The 13,788-nt window shown below is 40.4% G+C and overlaps 1 protein-coding gene across 1 annotated transcript; it reads left to right on the forward strand.

The window, feature by feature from the left end:
* The first annotated feature begins 1,310 nt into the window (after positions 1–1,310).
* On the forward strand, positions 1,311–10,610 carry LOC308300712 (uncharacterized protein). Its single transcript, XM_080744599.1, has 7 exons — positions 1,311–1,569; positions 3,533–3,700; positions 5,619–5,942; positions 6,097–6,369; positions 7,214–7,285; positions 8,253–8,369; positions 10,304–10,610. The coding sequence occupies exons 1-7, from the start codon at positions 1,455–1,457 to the stop codon at positions 10,594–10,596; spliced, it is 1,362 nt and encodes a 453-aa protein (XP_080600725.1). The 5' UTR covers positions 1,311–1,454; the 3' UTR covers positions 10,597–10,610.
* Positions 10,611–13,788: the final 3,178 nt, after the last annotated feature.

Here is a 13,788-nt window from a genome sequence, read left to right on the forward strand (position 1 = left end):
ATAAAGGTATCTATCTATCTAAGACACACTAGGTCAGCAATATTAATTCATGTTTAATCACTGCTCATAGTGAGAATACAGACAAATAGATTTCTGAAGTTAAATCACAATGAATGTTTAATCACTGCTTACAGCGAGAATACACACACACACACACACACACACACACACACACACACACACACACACACACACACACACACACACACACACACACATATATATATATATATATATATATATATATATATATATATATATATATATATATATATATATATTTATATATATATATATATATATATATATATATATATATATATATTGAAGTTAAATCAACATAATGAATGTTTAATCCCAGTGCAGCACTGTGTCAACATTATGTCCAACACAGAGCTGCACTTTGACCACCAAATATCGATCCTTTTATTCCTGCAATTCATTGAAAACTTAACTTTTTACATTATTAAAAACACATTAACCTCCACCCTATTATATATTATATATACTGCCTTTGTATTTGATGTTATGCTTTTGAAACTGATATTATCCTAGATAACTATGTCCTATCCGTCTGTCTTTCAATGTTATATGAGATACTTAAAGTGTGGTTCCTGTGGAAATAAGCCTCGGCTTTCTAGTATCTCCTTTTAGTTGACCTTGTACCAGTGATTTGTACTGTCATGAAACTGTACTTTTTTCTATTGCAAACTTCTAATAAATTCTTCAATCAATCAATCAATACGATTATTTCGGGGGGCCCCAGTTCAAATACGATTATTTTGGGGGTCCTCAGTTCAAATACGATTATTTTGGGGGGCCCCAGTTCAAATACGATTATTTTGGGGGTCCACAGTTCAAATACGATTATTTTGCGGGTCCCCAGTTCAAATATGATTATTTTGGGGGTCCCCAGTTCAAATATGATTATTTTGGGGGGCCCCAGTTCAAATATGATTATTTTGGTGGTCCCCAGTTCAAATATGATTATTTTGGTGGTCCCCAGTTCAAATACGATTATTTTGGTGGTCCCCAGTTCAAATATGATTATTTTGGTGGTCCCCAGTTCAAATATGATTATTTTGGGGGGCACAGCCTGAACATGTTGAGAAGCCCTGCTTTACACCACTAAAGACCTTGGGTCAGTAAACATCAGAGAAGCAAGGGTCAAATGAGGACTTTCCTACAAACTCCAGCTCCACGAAAAGCGTGCGTGATATTTGCTCTCCCCCCCCCCCCCCCTGCACCAACCAATCGGTGATTTATTTATGGGCTCTGAAATCCCATAAATACAAGGTTTCAGTTGGTGATCTTCAGAGTCTGGGATCACAACCCTAACCCTAACCCATAACCATAACCTAACCCTAACCCATAACCCTAACCCAACCATAACCTAACCCTAACCCAACCATAACCTAACCCTAACCCAACCATAACCTAACCCTAACCCAACCATGAAGGTTGCTTTGCTGCTTTTCTTCTTGTGTCTGGTGGAGGCTGACGATCTCCGCTGGGAGTTCGACGCCCTGAAGAGCAGCTTGGAGGAGAAGCTGGAAAGACAAAATACAGGTTAGGATTTTACCTTTCAAACATGTGAACCTCCTGGAAGGTTAGGATGTTTACCTTTCAAACATGTGAACCTCCTGGATGGTTAAGATGTTTACCTTTCAAACATGACTGCTGTTTCTTCAGTGACACTTTTTAAGTTGCTTGATCAATATTTATCAGGGGCCAAGCACGAATCCCCTTTTGTTATTGGCTTTATTTTCCTGGGCTAATTATCTCTACAGTACATCTACTGAGAAGTAGAACTGAGAAGTTACAGAAGTTTGTATGTGAAAGAATAAAGTTTGTATATGCTAATGAATATTGCGGTTTCATGTAAATTATTCTTCTGCTCCAACACATACATAAAGTGTTGCCACCCGTCCCGTAAAATACGGATTTGTCCCGTATTTGAGAATGAAATGTTGTGTTCCGTATTGAACCAATAGGGAGCGCTGTTTGTTATGTATTTCCCAAATGCCCCATAAAGGTCTGTAACTCAAACACTGAATTTAACAATAATGAACAAAATAAAACACAGGAAATATAAGAGATCTCCAGTCTGTGTCCACTCGCTCGCAGCTCGGCCGCTGCCTGTCATTTACGCTGCATTGCGGTGAGCACCGTGATTTACCCCGCTCCGCTCTACAAGCTGGAGTGTTTGGTTATTTAATAACAACTCTAATAGTTCACAAAAACACAAAAAGCACGAGCGCACCAAACTCTCTGCCTGCGCTTCTGTCAGGTTGGTGGGAGGAACCAGCAACTCCTCTACCAGGTCAACATAAGATACAATAAGGTGACATGAGATGAGATAAACCTCCATTGATCCCGGGAAGGAAATTCAGCTGTCATTCAGAAGTAGGACAAAATAACACAGGCGAGGTATTATAAGCTATTTTTGAAATATTTTAACACACTTTTGCTGCCAGCTTTATTTATTTGTTCATTCTCTATATACTTGAAAGGCATCAGACTAATGACATAGGGTAGCCTACATTTCTCTCCTTAAACAATGAAATGCAAACAGGCACGTACTGCTATGTGTTTGAATGGGAAAACCTTATTTATTTATTTTAGCTTTTAGTCAAAATAAAATATTAAGATAACATTTTGTTTGAAAAACGTTTTGCTATAATCATGCATGCTCTATTTCAATACAACTATAACAGAAATGTTTAAAAATGTTTTAGATTACAGTAGTAGACCTTTTATGTGAGATACTTAAATGGTTTCCTGTGGAAATAAGCTTAGTCTTTTCATGGATCTCCTTTTAGTAGACCTTGTACCAGTGAACTGTACCGTCATGAAACTGTACCTTTTCCTATGCAAACTTCTAATAAAGTCTTCAATCAATCAAACCTATAATTCCTTATTAAATAACATTATTTTTGTTATCACTTGGCCTTTTGGTGCATGGGCATAAATATTATATCCATATCATGATATTAGACTGGATAGGCCTAATTATCGTCTGTGATTTGGGATATTGTACTACAGTATATGCCAAGTCTTATTTGTACACTAAAGTACTTGTTCTCTGCCTGGGGGAAAATTTAATTGTAGCAACTCAAATGTCTAGTTCTTACAAACAAACAAAAAATATTGTTTTCTGCAGCCTACCTATCCAAAAAAAACTGGACTCGGCTCGGCCTCGCCTCCCATTGGTCTCGGACTCGGCTCGGTCTCGCCTCCCATTGGTCTCGGACTCGACTCAGACTCGACCCCCTCCCAGGGGCTCTTGACTCGGACTCGATTTGGACTCGAACCCCATATGACTTGGACTTGACTTGGACTCGCTTTAGGTGGACTCGACTACAACACTACTCAAAATGCGCTTCGCATGAAAGTTTTGGTGCTTCCTCGTTTGCTAAAAGTTGCTCTGTAAAATAACCCCCCCCCCCCCCCATTCTTCTTTCATTTGCTCTAAGTTTATCTGTTATATATTCTTATGTTATATATTATTATTATGTTATATATTATTCAGAAATGGCTGCCAAGCTCACTGCCAGTGAGACCCAGATGCTCAAACTCCAATTAGAATTCCTTCAGATCAAACTGAGCAGCAGTGACCAGCAGCACCAAGTCCATCTCCTTCAGAGCAGGCTGAGCAGCAGTGACAACAACGTGGAAGCCTTGAAGCAACAAAGTCTGGGTAATTACAACAAAAATCCTACCCATGTGAAGTGAGCGGTGCAAACTAATTCCTGCAAGGGCACCCATGCAAAGCAGTGTTTAGGCATGCATGGCAGTATTCTTTTTGTTGTGTATGATGACAGACTAGAGACCTCGTTCAGGCTGGTTGGTCTTCCCAGTGTCTCTTCTAGACCCCAAAAACCCATTCATTAAAGGAGCTATAATAAAAATTAAAATTAAAATGTTTCGAAATATATGTGTTTCTATTCAAAAATGACCACAAAAAGTGTAAAATAGTGATAAAATAATCATTTTGGCCATTGTCAGACCGACACTTTGTTTACATTCTAGTCTATAGACTAGGATGTAAACAAAGTGTCGGCCCTACAATGAAAAAGTTGACTATAGCTCCTTTAACTTGCCTTTCATTTCAGTGATTTTCTGAATGAGCGTGTCTGAACGGTACTCTTTTATGTCATCGGGCCCTTGTTTATGTCACAAAGGGGCTCATTTCCTATTGGGCCCCCTCGAGAAGGGGGCGGTACTTTTTGCGAGGCTAAATTCTATTGAGACTATATATATATATGAGGTGGAACCATGAGGTAAAGTGGTACTAAAATTGGCTTGAATGGATTGACTCTACATGGTTCTCATTGTGGTACCATGCTGTATCGTTCCAATTTTAGCTTAAAGACAGCGCCCTGTCGCCAACAAAGGGCATTTTGGTATTGCATCTGAAATGACTTCTAGACAGACAGATCTCCATTTGGCTAACACAAAGTTAACCATGTTATTAACCTAATTTAACAAAACAAAATCTGTGCAAATGTGGTTGCTGTCTCAGTCCAGCACCGGTTTGAGCCAACATGGTGATGACCTCTGCCCTTGAGGGGCAATGACTCAACATGACGCACTAACAATGTTCAGGAGAGCAGTGGTACCACAATGCTCTGGACTCTAAATGACCCACTAACAATGTTCAGAGGAACAGTGGTACCACAATGCTCAGGGGAAAAGTAGAACTGTCATCTGGAACTGGCAACGTGTCTCTGCTTGGAGCAGACATGCTGCCTCTCAGACCAGCTACTCTGTTCTGAAAAGCAACAACAATATCCAGAACGTCTAGAAGGATGAGGTCGACCGGGGGTTGTGATTGTCACAAAGGGTCTCTGTGCCACAGAGCTGGGTTGTCCCTGCATGTATTTTGGGACAAATTCTGGATTTCTGCTCGGGCCAAGTCCAGCATGTGAGCTGCTGTCAGCTGGGCACCGCCTGAGACCTGTGACCACAATCTGTTTTAGTGTGGTTACTGTCTGGGGCCTTGGTGGTGTTAGTGTGGTTACTGTCTGGGGTCTTGGTGGTGTTAGTGTGGACACTGTCTCAGGTCTTGGTGGTGTTAGTGTGGTTACTGTCTGGGGTCTTGGTGGTGTTAGTGTGGACACTGTCTCAGGTCTTGGTGGTGTTAGTGTGGTTACTGTCTGGGGTCTTGGTGGTGTTAGTGTGGTTACTGTCTCAGGTCTTGGGTGGTGTTAGTGTGGTTACTGTCTGGGGTCTTGGTGGTGTTAGTGTGGTTACTGTCTCAGGTCTTGGGTGGTGTTAGTGTGGTTACTGTCTGGGGTCTTGGTGGTGTTAGTGTGGTCACTGTCTGGGGTCTTGGTGGTGTTAGTGTGGTTACTGTCTGGGGTCTTGGTGGTGTTAGTGTGGACACTGTCTCAGGTCTTGGGTGGTGTTAGTGTGGTCACTGTCTGGGGTCTTGGTGGTGTTAGTGTGGACACTGTCTCAGGTCTTGGGTGGTGTTAGTGTGGTCACTGTCTCAGGTCTTAGTGGTGTTAGTGTGGTTACTGTCTGGGGTCTTGGTGGTGTTCGGCAGAAGTTGTTATGGTACAGTGTAGTCTGATGTGTTTTACAATCATTTAATCAGTTTGCTGTCATTTCAGAAATGGCTGCCAAACTGAGTGCCAGTGAAAAAGAGCTCACAGACCTACAGACCAAGCTCAGCACCACTGAACATCGGGTCCAGGTCCAGGTGGACACCCTCAAAAACAATTTGAGCAGCTGCGACAATCAAGTCCAACTCCTCCAGAACAAGCTGACCAGCAGAGACAACCAAAACCAACTCCTTCAAGTCAAACTGACCAGCTGTGACCATCAGCACCAAGCTCAACTCCTTCAAATCAAACTGAACTGCAGTGACCAGCAGAACCAAATCCTCCAGACAAAGCTGACCAGTGACGTGGAGGCCTTGAAGAAAGAAAGTCAAGGTAATTAATTACAACACAATGATGTTCAGTGAACGCGGGCGGGTCGAGAAATGATTTGTGTTATGATGCTTGTTGTCCAAAGTGTGATTTAAAAATGGAGCTTGGAGAAGTTGTGAAGGTGCAGGATGATGTGTTTGGTTTGCTGTCATTTCAGAAAGTGCTGCCAAACTGAGTGCCAGTGAAAAAGAGCTCACACACCAACAGACCAAGCTCAGCACCACTGAACATCAGGTCCAGGTCCTACAGACCAAGCTCAGCACCACTGAACATCAAGTCCAGGTCCTACAGACCAAGCTCAGCACCACTGAACATCAGGTCCAGGTCGTACAGACCAAGCTCAGCTCCACTGAACATCAGGTCCAGGTCCATCACACCAGGCTGAGCAGCAGTGATGACAACTTGGAGACCTTGAAGGAAGAAAGTCAAGGTAATTAATTACAACACAATGATGTGTTAATTAGTGTGGTTGTTCCTTGGGCCAAGCAGTGCTAGCCTGGTGAACCAGAAAGTGTTAATTAGTGTGGTTGTTCTAGCCTGGTGAACCAGCTAGAGTCTGGTGTGGATGGTAACTTGTTGATGGTAATGTCACCAAGAATGCTGGTCCCTCATTGGCTGTTGATGGAGATGTCACCACAAATGCTGGTCCCTGATTGGCTACGGTTATAAAAATGACTTCAGGTGAGCTCATAGAATAGACAGTGTGTTGATGTCATGTGTTGTATTGATGATGTCATGTGTTGTATTGATCATATAATCATAGAATAGACAGTATGATGATGTCATGTGTTGTATTGATGATGTAATGTGTTGTATTGATGATGTAATGTGTTGTATTGATCATATAATCATAGAATAGACAGTATGATGATGTCATGTGTTGTATTGATGATGTAATGTGTTGTATTGATGATGTCATGTGTTGTATTGATCATATAATCATAGAATAGACAGTATGATGATGTCATGTGTTGTATTGATGATGTAATGTGTTGTGTTGATGATGTAATGTGTTGTATTGATCATATAATCATAGAATAGACAGTATGATGATGTCAAGTGTTGTATTGATGATGTAATGTGTTGTATTGATGATGTCATGTGTTGTATTGATCATATAATCATAGAATAGACAGTATGATGATGTCATGTGTTGTATTGATGATGTCATGTGTTGTATTGATGATGTCATGTGTTGTATTGATCATATGATCCACAGCTAAACAAACTACATGAGTATTTATGACTTAATGCTAACATTGTGTTGGTTTCAGCCCAGGTCGCTCAGCTGTCCAGCATAGAAACACATCTGAATGCTACAGACAACCAAGTGCAGGAACTGAGGAGTAAGTATATTTATATTATATAAGTATATTTATGAAACATTATGTTCTAAAATGAAGACTCAATACTGAACATAGCCTATAATTATTTTGCCTGGCTGCAAGCGTCAGACTCTTCACACACTACGGGGGGGGGGGGGGTCACACACACACACACACACACACACACACACACACACACACACACACACACACACACACACACACACACACGTGGCGTGACATTGCAAATTTACGTTATTTCTTATAACATTATATGATTGCATGTTTACGTTGGTGCAAAATGGTATTAAAACGTAATGAAACGGCACTATTGTATAGTTTATTAAAATAATTCGAGTCGAGCGGGCGTCCGCCTGACTCCGCCATGACAGTTTTCAGGGACCAATCAGAGTCCACTAGCGACTCACGTGGGCAGAAGAGCACCAATCAGAGTCCACTAGGGACTCTCACGTGGGCAGAAGAGCTCTGAAAGGAGGGGGCTGGGGGGGGGGCTGGGACCGGACCAGCCTTGGGAATCCACCAAACCCCAAGCATACAACCCTGATTGGCCCATTCAAGCCGCACGCTCCTCGGGCGAGAAGAAATAAAATATTTAATCTCCGGGGTCAGTCCACACTACACACCACCCACCAACAGGGGGTGGTAATGTGCGGACTGATTTATCAGGCTAATAATTATTCCCCCAAAATAGATACATATATATTTGAAACTATAGTAATGAATAGTAATGAATTTAAGATCAGACTCCATAGTTAAACAGAACCCCATCCCAAAGCTCTGGCAAACATTTAGGTAAAATAGCAGATCTACAAGCTCACGTGTTCTACCTTGTCTTGTTGAAGCTGATCTACTGCAAGACAAAACATTTAATACATTTGATTGCTGTATAATGCATACACAATGCATACGTTATAATAAATGTTTTCATTGATATTATAACCATTGTGATAATGTTATGTGTTGACAGACAAACCAAAGGTGGCCTTTTCTGCTGGTTTGGGTCCTGGAACAGTTAGTTCTCCCACCACTGTGGTCTACAAGAATGTCTTCACTAACATCGGCAACGCATACAATCCATCTACAGGTGGGTTATGATTAATTAATGCAATAGAATCAATTAGTTTCCTCAACTTACATAAACATGTAAATACATGTACATAAATAAAAGTGTGTTTCCTATTTAAACCATTGAGATGAGAGAAGTTTAATTTTTGAGAGAAGTTTTTATTTAACGATGATAATAAAGATTATGATCATGTTAATTATAATTTACATGATATAAATCAGTGGTTCTCAAACATTTTAATATCAAGGAGAAAATAGCAGATCTACAAGCTCACAACGTGTCTTATCACAATGTGTTGTGAGCTTGTAGATCTTCTATTTCTAATAGTCTAATTATAAAATAAGTAAGGCTGGGACTTTAACTGATTAATTGCGATTAATTAATTACAGAAAATTAACGCGATTAAAAAAAATTACGCATTTTAATCGCACTTAGTTTTTGCACCACAGATCCTTCAGTTTCGGGCATACCGATCATAGCGATGCACCAACCAAGAAGAGACAACAAAGGCAAAGGGAGAAGTAGCCGATCAGAGCGCTTTGCTCGGCCCAGTGGATGCGAAATTTAGATTTAAAACACTCACTCGTTGATTCACTTGTACAACAAAATGTGTTTTACTTGAAAAAAATGCTTCTCAGGTCAAATATCGATGTGCGATTAAAATGCGATTAATTGCGATTAATTAATCACAGAGCCTGTAATTAATTAGATTAAAAATGTTAATCGCATCCCAGCCCTAAAAATAAGGTTAAGGTATTTAAAGATGCAGTGCCATGATTCCCCAGAAAGAGTTAAAATTATGTTTTTATGTGGCCACACCCACCAATTCATTAAGTATGCGTGGCCACACCCACCAGTTCATTAAGTATGCGTGGTTGTCATGGTGGGTGGTGACCCAGCTGAAGTTAGCCACACCCACCAGTTCATTAGGTATGCCTGGTTGTCATGGTGGATGGTGACCCAGCTGAAGTTAGCCACACCCACAGTGTTGGGTGAATGGTAAAAGGGGAGGGATGATTATATGATGTCATTTTATCTGTGTTTTTGGATCGGCACTTTTGACCCACAAGGTGTCAGCCTCCAGGAAGAAACCCAAATACAAAGGGAGTACATAATTGCTCATAACAACCACACCAGGGGTTCTAATGAAGTGTCATCCTCCTAGACACATGAAAACCAGAACTAACAAAACTATGGCACCGCCTCTTTAACCCTCTAAGGCCCACGGTTGTAATATTACAACGTTTGTATTTTATCCAAAAAAAGGTTTAAATCATTTTATTTTAGCTCCCCCTACCACCTAAACACCACCATTGGATTCTATTGTTTAGTATTACAATGCCATTGGCCACAATATTTGCATATAAATACCCCCCACAGGGGCTGACATTCACACCCGCCACACCCGCTGAAATTCCAGAGTTTTGACGAACAACATCTCACTTTTTCATGGAAGCTATACCTCAAAAAAACATAAGTAAAATGCCTGTACTATTCTTTTTGGTGATCATTAGAATGTCTAGAACATGTACATATGTTATTATTTTGAAAAATATCTCCCATATGTAAATTAGAGCATGATTTATGATTTTTGATTTATGGCTATAAAATCTTACAAAAACATTTTTTTGAAAAAAACATTACATTTTCCTCTTAATAGGACTCCTACAACACCATCTGATTTTTTTCAATTTTTTATTTCAAGTATTTCTTAATGCGGGCCTTAGAGGGTTAAACTGGTTTTGATGCTCTATGAACACATTTTGCTGGGGACCCTGGAACCTCCTCAAGGACCCTTGGAGGTCCTCGGACCACACATTGAGAACCATCTTGTTTTACACAATATGGTTTATTCACACTGTGTGTGTGTGTGTGTGTGTGTGTGTGTGTGTGTGTGTGTGTGTGTGTGTGTGTGTGTGTGTGTGTGTGTGTGTGTGTGTGTGTGTTCTCAGGTATCTTTACATCAGCCTTTAGAGGAGTTTATCACTTCTCATTTACTGCTGCTCACTACCAGGCGTCAACGTATGTGAACATCCAGATGTATAAAAATGATCAGAGACTCATTTGTAACGCTGCATGGAGTGTTGCTGCTGGTCAATGGGAATCTGTTTCTAATGGAATGATCTTAGAGCTGAAGAAGGGAGACACAGTTTACATGAAGTTACCCAGTGGTACCAGGCTTGATGATGATGGAAACACATACAACAACAACATGTTCAGTGGTTTCCTCATCTCTCCTCTGTAAGAAGGACACTTATTTAGGATGGGGTGGGGGGGGGGGGTCATCAAACATGTTTGTGCTGTGTTTTTGTTCATTTTGGCTTTAGGGGGTCTTGCAACTAATGTGTTGAATTATCTAATTAAAATAAAAGGTGTCCTGCGGAAGCTTGTAGATCTGCTGTTTTATTTTAAATGGAGAAAGTGGTTAAGATGGTTGTCATGCGGTATTAACACATTTTGCTGGAGGACCCCCTGGACCCCCTCAAGGACCCCTGGAACCCCTTCATGGACCCCTGGAACCCTGGGGGTCTCCAGAAACCTCTCAAGGACCCCTGGGGGTTGCGGTGGAAAAAGTACAAGATTTTCTACGTCGACAATCCCATCCTCAGTCGGCACTAGAAAACCTAGTGTCTAGCGCTAGCTTAATTTTCGGTTTTAGTCAGTTTTAGTTGAATAACCTCACAAAGTAACCTGAAATAATCATAGGCAGTCTAGATATTTATTTATTTAATTACACCATTTCGCTTTAGACCAGGGGTCTTCAACAGGGGGTCCCGGACCCCCTGTTGAAGACAACTGCTTTAGACATTACAACAGGCTTTGCGATGAACTGCTACTTTGATGATGGCCAATGAGATCATTCAACACTAGAAAAATATTGTTCCTTCGAAACAATTGTGGGCTCGCTTCAATCCAGAAAACAATGGCTATAAAAGTACAAAATGTCAAGATCGCAGGCAGTGCTCTCTTTGACGTTACTGACGTCAAAGATTGGTCCATTTTGTTCCAAAAATGTGTTGTGCAAAAGTTGACCCGCTGGTGGCGCTATAACAGGCCAATGTAAGAAGGGTGGTATCTGTTCCTTGACCTACTGGGAATGTGCTTGCAAGATTTCACGCACATTGCAGGCTGTGTTCATGATTTGAGGTGTTTTTGGCTTTGGCCACTTTATCGCTGCTTGCGGCTATATTCATTATTTTGTGTGTGTGTGTGTGTGTGCACTTCATAGGCATATTAGATAAAGGTCCTTAGATTGTGTGTAGAATGTTTCATGCAAATTGCAAAAAAAAAATCCTAACGGGTTTAAGCGTTTCACAAACTGCTCAAAATGATATAGCGCCCCCCTTTGGCCAATTGGGGTAAGATTGGTTTTAGTGATATTTGGACTAACACTCTACATCTTTGCCAAATGCCATGAACATGTTACTTTGCATGTATGATTTAGAGGCAGAAGAATAATTTGCATAAAACTGCAATATTCATTGAATTTATTTAAAAAAGCATGTTTCAATTTTAAAGAAATCCGATCTGACAGATCTTTAGATATCGGTCCAAAGTTCACGTAAAAAAAGTTTTGTGCACGTGGAGCGAAAATTCCAGAATAAAAGAGGGTTTACGCGTTTCACAAACTGCTCAAAATGGCGGAAAATCGAAGGGCGGAGCTTACTTACAACGACACAGATGTCTTCCGCTTGAGTCAAAGCACGCGTGTAACAAGTTGCATGTCTTCAAACGAAACGAGTCATGACTTATGCCCGTTTGAAGTTTGAATTTTCAAACGCTTCGTATAGCGCCCCCCTTTGGCCGATTGGAATAAAATTGGTTTCAGTGATACTTTGACTAACCCTCCACACCTTTGCCAAATGTCGTGAACGTGTAACTTTGCATGTATGATTTAGAGGCCGAAGAATAATTTGCATAAAACCGCAATATTGATTGAATTATTAAAAAAATATATTTCACTTTAAAAGAAATCCGCTGAGACTAGTTTGACCGTATTGGTCACACACACAAAGTTTTGTGCGCGTTATGCAAAAATCCCAGGAGGAGATAGATTTTTACTGTTTTTCATATAATTCAAAATTCTGGGGGATCTAAAGGTCAGAGGTCAAAAGTCAGAGCGTAAAAGTTGTTCGGCATGAGGAGACGCATACGTGTATACAGGTTTCATGGCTGTACCTAAAACACAGCATGAGCTATACCTGTTCAAAGTTCGCACTTTCGAAGGCTTCCTACAGCGCCACCATTTGGCCGATTGCTATAAAAAATAATAGCACACTTCGCCACTGTAAACTGAACACATTGATGTTTTTATTTTCATTTTCTCACTAAGTATGTAGGAGTTGAAAGCGGACAAAGTATTGAGGAGAACTTGATATGCTCTGGTTGATAGATAAACTAGAAAAATATTGTTCCTTCGAAACAATTGTGGGCTCGCTTCAAGCCAGAAAACAATGGCTATAAAAGCACAAAATGTCAAGATCGCAGGCAGTGCTCTCTTTGACGTTACTGACGTCGAGATTGGTCCATTTTGTTCCAAAAATGTGTTATGCAAAAGTTGACCCGCTGGTGGCGCTATAACAGGCCAATGTGAGAAGGTTGGTATCTGTTCCTTGACCTATTGGGAATGTGCTTGCAAGATTTCACGCACATCCCAGGCTGTGTTCATGATTTGAGGTGTTTTTGGCTTTGGACACTTTATCGCTGCTTGCAGCTATATTTATTATTATTTTATAATTTGTTTGTGTGCACTTCATAGGCATGTTAGATAAAGGTCCTTAGATTGCGTGTAGAATTGGTTTCAGTGATATTTGAACTAACCCTCTACACTATGTTGTCATGAAAATGTGACTTTGCATGTATGTTTTAGAGGCAGAAGAATAATTTGCATAAAAATGCAATATTGTTTGAATTATTTAAAAAAGCATGTTTCAATGTTAAAGAAATCCGATCTGACAGATCTTTAGATATCGGTCCAAAGTTCACGTAAAAAAAGTTTTATGCACGTGACGCGAAAATTCCAGAATAAAAGCGGGTTTACGCGTTTTACAAACTGCTCAAAATGGCGGAAAATTGAAGGGCGGAGCTTACTTAACAACGACACAGATGTCTTCCGCTTGAGTCAAAGCACGCGCGTAACAAGTTGCATGTCTTCAAACGAAACGAGTCATGACTTATGCCCGTTTGAAGTTTGAATTTTCAGACGCTTCGTATAGCGCCCCCCTTTGGCCGATTGGAATAAAATTGGTTTCAGTGATACTTTGACTAACCCTCCACATCTTTGCCAAATGCCATGAACGTGTAACTTTGCATGTATGATTTAGAGGCCGAAGAATAATTTGCATAAAACCGCAATATATATTGAATTATTAAAAAATCATTATTTAACGTACAAACTTCTCACCACATAGCCTGTGTAGATATAGGTTCAAAGTTC

The sequence above is a fragment of the Nannobrachium achirus genome, assembly GCF_963921795.1.
Source record: "Nannobrachium achirus genome assembly, chromosome: 16".
Lineage (NCBI taxonomy): Eukaryota > Metazoa > Chordata > Actinopteri > Myctophiformes > Myctophidae > Nannobrachium > Nannobrachium achirus.